The sequence below is a fragment of the Dendrobium catenatum genome, unplaced genomic scaffold, assembly GCF_001605985.2.
Source record: "Dendrobium catenatum unplaced genomic scaffold, ASM160598v2 fragScaff_scaffold_370, whole genome shotgun sequence".
Taxonomy (NCBI): domain Eukaryota; kingdom Viridiplantae; phylum Streptophyta; class Magnoliopsida; order Asparagales; family Orchidaceae; genus Dendrobium; species Dendrobium catenatum.
The window spans coordinates 2,941,617-2,947,616 of NW_021318832.1; the positions used below are offsets into that span (position 1 = coordinate 2,941,617).

Here is a 6,000-nt window from a genome sequence, read left to right on the forward strand (position 1 = left end):
ATCATTTTTATAGAAGCGCCTCATACAAACGGCAATCAAAAAATAATTATGCCATCTCAAAGTAGAAAAGGTAAAATTAATCCGTCTCAAACGAGACCTAATACCTCGTACGATAGTAAAACTCTTTTCTCGATGAGAACGGTTGTTCCGAAAAGACCTTTAACTAATGGAGAAGGAAAATAAAAAGTCTTTACAAATCAGTAAGATAACAAGGGTGTAAAAAACAAAGTTCTACAAAAAAAATAGGCTTCCAAATAACGACCGAAAATATTTTCCCCATTTTGAAACGAAAATGGTGCTAATTAAGCCGTCCCAAACAATGCTTAACTTCCCAAAAAACATTGACTTCTTATAATATTTTGATTAAATTTTTAATTGCACTGAATTTACTTGCAAATAAACACAATACAAAATTTCATTAATTTTCTATGAATCACATTCACATTAAAATAATTCTAATAGTTTTAAACACATCACAATCAAAATCCAACAGTTTCTTTTTCAAGCTCAATTCATTTGGCAAGAGGGAATGACAAAAAAAGCAGAAAATAGTCTTTTTATTATTGTTCAACAAAAATCAAACCATAAACTGCCACAAGAGAAGGCCAGTTGTTTATTGCCCTGCCAACCTGGGCAGTCTGTTTATAATAACCACCAAACTAAAATTATCCACAAAAGCAGGTTTAAGAACCAAAGCAAACCACTTGAAGGGCTTTCTCTGGCCATCCTTAATACATTGCTCTGTACACCTAAATACTCAAATAATAGTTCTACAAAATGGTAGCTTTATAGCTTATTGAAGCCACTGACATTGACTGACCTGACTAAAACAAGGAGGCCATTAATTGCCAATGCTACATACCAGATTTTGAAGTTTGATAGCTAAGGAGACATTGGATCTGATGATGAAATCGTCTTCGTGTCTGTTGGTTCTTCAGATGATCTTCTGGATTCCATGGCTGAATCACCTGAAGCATGAAATGGTTGGAAATTCAAAGGAAATATAGAAGTTTGAAATGCAAGAGAAATGGCAAATAGAGAAGTTACCGGCGATGGGATCGATCGAGTGCCGTTTTGGAGATGCACTTCTTTTCTTTAAATCTGTGGGTGGTGAGAGTTCTTCATCAATATGGTTATCAAATGTAAATTTGGGGTGATTCATGATTGAGATCTAGGTAAGAAAAGCATGTAAATAGCAATTTCTTACAATGGAACAGTAATGAAACCGCCCAATGGATGGCAAATTTTAACGGCTATATATGTTGGAAGTTTCGTGATTGGAATGTTGCTCAAATAAGCGTGATAATTAGAGATTGAGAGAAGATTTCAATGAGTATTGTGGCATAAGCAGTGTAACATATAGTTAATAAATCTAAAATGGTTGGAAAAAAAGATCTAATAAAGATTTTTAAAGGAGATGACATCAATGGGTCATTTGATTTGCTACAAAATGAATATGAAGTAAAAGAACTAGAAGGTAAAGCAAATTCAGGGTTTGTTTTGTTGATGAAAAGTGTAAAAGTATTCCAAAATGTATGGTTTCTAAGAATTTTGGTGTTTGATTTGATAAAAAATGAATACAAAATTTTGGTGAATTCAAAATCTACCACGTAGTTTATTTTTGATGTATTCAAAACTCACACAAATTTAGTTGAATTTCGAACACACCACAACCAAACTCTGCTATTGACGACGGATGGTGCTTGATGCAACAACGTATTGACCTCAATAACTATTACAAGGTCGATCGAAAGTTGAAATTACCAAAACGGCCTATGTTTGTGAAACATCTTAAATAGACACGTTTATTGGATGGAGTCTCCGCATGGCGAAAATTGAAAATTTCACATGCACGCGAAGTAACAATGCTGCGTCTATTTACGCAAGCAATTAGAGGTATGCAATATATATAATAATAATAATAATAATAATAATAATAATAAAATTAATCAATATATTTTTAAATAATAATAATTATTACTATACTTTTAATAAATATTGTTATTAATAATTAAAAAATCCCTAAAATATTGTTTCTCCTCCCTTCCTCCCCCACAATAGTTACTTTTAGATAATTTTAACACCCCCAACACAGTGGTGTACTTTGCTTCCCATAATGAGCGATGTTCGAGGATTTTTTTGTGGATTTTCGTCTTTGTAGTCTGTTGTTTGAGTTGAGCGCATATGATATTTTCTTTGGTAATTTTGATATTTCAAATGCATCAATGCAGTTTGTTTTACAAACGAGCTTAGATTAAGTGCTTTAAGTTGTAGTTGAGGCGCTTCAAACTTATCTTGTGCAATATCAGGTCAATTGATCGCCGTACTTTTTGCATTCGACCGACTCGATCGAGAAATGCATACAAAGGTCAACATAAATGCCTGAAAACAAAGAAAAAAAAATGCATTGCAAACCCAAACAACTTTACATATTAATGTGCCTCTCTATCTATCACTAGCATGAAATGCTGTGGATTGCTATCTTTGATGATGGATTATTTACAGGGGTTCTTTTCCTTCATGTTGTCATGTCGTTGCCAGGTCCCAAGTCCTGGATGAGAAAAATGGAGGGTTGCGTCAAGTAGTCGACAATCAACGTAAAACTTGTCGAATAATCATGACATGAATTATTTAAAAAATTGTGTTAATGCTAGGGAGCCCCCTGGAAGTGGAGCAATGTATGGCCTGAATACAACGACAAGTGTGCAAGGGCCGTTGCACCGGCACCCGGTTGCAGTGTTAAATAGGCAAGGGTTCCCACATCAAGGACAAATGTGGGCAAAGAAGCTATTCTATGAAACTAAAATTAGGATATGAATTTAGAATATAGGTTCTCTTACAAGAAAATTAATGAAGTTAATAGATATTATGATTCATAGGAAAATAAATATTCCGTGCATTCAAGAAACAAAATGGATTAGAGAAAATACTAAGGAGACTGATAGTTTAGGATATAAATTATGATTTTCGGGTAGAAGTCGTACTAGAAATGGTATATAAGAGTTTGAAGGATAATGTTATAAAAATTAATAGAATTGAAGATATAATTATAGTTTTAAAAATTGTTATTGATTCTAAGATTGTTGATATTATAAGTGTTTATGCTCCTCAAATAGGTTTGAATATGAGTTCAAAATTAAAATTTTGAAATGACTTAGAAAAATTAATACAAAAGATACATCTTGAAGAAAGTTTTTATTGAAGGAGATTTAAATGAGCATGCTGGTAGACAGGTAGATGATTTAAAAGCATTCATGATGGCCATGAGTTTTGAACGAAAAATGATGGTGGTAAGACCATATTAGATTTTTCTTTAGCTTATGATTTTTTAATAGCTAATACCTTATTTAAGACAAAAGATGATCATCTTATCACTTATAAAAATGAATATAGTAAAACACAGATTAATTATTTTCTTATAAGAAAATTAGATCGTTTAGATTGCAAAGATTATAAAATTATTCTGAGTGAAAATCTATATACCAAACATCGATTATTAGTTTTGGACTTTAAGATAAAGGGGTATAAAATAAAAAATAAAGTAAAATAATATTCTATGATTAGATGGGGATATTTAAAGAATATTAACAAAAGCATTTTTAAGAGTAAGATTTTATCTGTACATGAGAATGCTAATGTTATGTGAGAAAAAATGACCAGTGATATTAAAATATTGCAAAAAATGTGCTTGGTGTTTCGAAGAGAAAAACTCTTAATAGTATAAATAGTGGTGGTGAAATCCAAATGTGCAAGAAAAAATAAAAAATAAGAAGATTTGTTATAAAAATTGGTTTAGTTGTAAAAATTTTGATAATTGAAAAAGCTATAAAGAGGCTCGTAAGGAATCTAAAAAAATTATTTGTGATGTAAAGAGCTTAGCTTTTAATAATTTATATAATAGATTATATACTAAGAAGGGAGAAAAATATATGTATAAATTAGCCAAACAAAGAGATAGGAGTATAAGGATTTAGTTCAAGTGAAATGTATTAAGGATGAAGATCAAAAAGTACTTTTCTTAGATGATGATATTCAACAAAGGTGGATGAGATATTTTGCTAAACTTTTTTTAATGAAGAATGTAAAAATACAATAGACTTTAGTGACTTTAGCACCCTAAATGAAAATAAAGATTTTTGCTTTTATTGCGTATTAGTAAAACCGAAGTTAGAGAGACTTTAATGAAAATGAAATGTGGAAAATTTAGTTGGATCTGATGATATTCCAATAGAGGTGTGTAAATACTTGGGAGATGAACGAATTTCTTGGCTTACTAAATTTTTTAATACTATTTTGAAGATTAAAAAGATGTCAGATGAGTGGAGAATGAATGTGTTAATTCTTATTTTTAAGAATAAAGGTGATGCATAGGAGTGTACGAATTATAGCGGAATTAAGTTAATGTGTCATACTTTAAAACTATGAGAGTAGGTTATGGAGCATAGGTTGCGGCGTAATATTAATGTTTCTCAAAATCAATTTGGATTCGTGTCTGGTAGGTCTACTATGGAAGCCATACATTTATTGAGGTTTTATGGAGAAATATAGAGAGAATGAGGATCTACATATGATATTTATTGATTTAGAAAAAGCATATGATAAAGTTCTGTTGACGTGAAATGAAATAAAAAAAGAGAGGATCGCACGTACCTGTCCGACCACGAACGTCATCGTGCTCGCCATACTTCGCACGACCCGTCATTTCTCCCACGTTCACCTCTCTATCGCGTTAAGTGTCGAAGAAACGTGAGAACTCCTCTCTCTCGCTCTCTCGCGTCAACTCTCTCTGCTCTCACTCCCGTGTTGACCCTCATGTTATACCCAAAAGGAAACAAAAGAGAAGCAAAATTGAAATCCTACATACATACCTCATGTCCGTTGAATCCCGAAATCAAGCCGATTCGGCGCCGAACTGATCAAATCCTGCAAATCCAGCCGACGTTCCTCGCGGGATTCCTGCGGTCTGCCTCGATCGAGCGCCATTGCGCATCGTTAAATAGAAGCCGGGCTCCTCCCTCTCCATCCCGCTGCTCTACCTTCTCCACTGCCGAAGCTCTCTCCACGCGAAATCCCTCAGTCATCCCGACCTCCCGATCCCTCTCAGCCCCAAGCCGAGCTCTTCCTTCCCGCACTCAATTACCTTCTCCACTGCCGAAGCTCTCTCCACGCGAAATCCCTCAGTCATCCCGACCTCCCGATCCCTCTCAGCCCCAAGCCGAGCTCTTCCTTCCCGCACTCAACGCCCAATCCCTTTCCCACACGATCGACCTCCCGTCGCTACATCCCCTGTGCCGAGCTCAAGCCGATCCCATTCCCGATTCCCCTCTCTGGTTCTTCGGCCCGAGAGAGAGAGAGAGAGGAGATCCTTACCTCATCCCTTGCCGTCCGACCCCGCTCCTTCTGCGACTTTCCCTTCCTGTCGAATAGGAAGTTACGACATTTCAGTCGGACGCAAGAAAGGGAGCAAGCTGGCCGTGAAAGTAAACTTCTCCCCTTTGCGTGCTTCTTCAGCCAAACCTCCAAAACAGAGAACTTAATTCTCTGTTAAGCTTTTTTTAAGCGATGCACTTTTTTTTTTAAATTAATTATAGTTAATTAGATTTAATTATAATTAATTATTTATTAATTCTAATTAATTATTATTAATTATAAATTAATTATAACAAAATTAATCTAATTATAATTAGTTATTTTTAATTAGAATTAATTATTTAAAGAAAATTAAGCATAATTGATTAAGTTCAATTATGATTAATTTTTATTTAAATTAATTACTAATTAATTATATATTAATTATAATTAATTAAATTAGATTATAATTAAGTATTATTAATATTAATTAATTAAATTTAATTATAATTAATTATAATTAATCATTTTAATTATAACTAATTACACAAAAAAGAGAGAAAAATGCTTCTCCCTTCCCTCGAGCCAACGCCGTCGACCCCGCGCAGGTATAACTTTCTAAACCCTAAAACTCCGAGAACCCGTTTCAAC

General features: G+C 33.6%; 1 protein-coding gene across 3 annotated transcripts in view; it reads right to left on the reverse strand.

Moving 5' to 3' along the window:
- Positions 1-534: 534 nt before the first annotated feature.
- The window catches only part of LOC110105239 (serine/threonine-protein kinase tricorner), a 41,547-nt gene continuing 36,081 nt past the window's right edge, over positions 535-6,000 (reverse strand). For 2 of the 3 annotated variants that reach the window (XM_020834651.2, XM_020834643.2), the window contains exons 12-13: positions 1,048-1,101; positions 535-968 (exon numbers count right to left, since the gene is read on the reverse strand). In XM_020834651.2, the coding sequence (XP_020690310.1) occupies positions 883-968; positions 1,048-1,101 (140 nt within the window). In that variant the 3' untranslated portion in view covers positions 535-882. The remainder of the gene's footprint in view (positions 969-1,047; positions 1,102-6,000) is intronic. The other variant, XR_002304126.2, reaches the window with a different exon arrangement.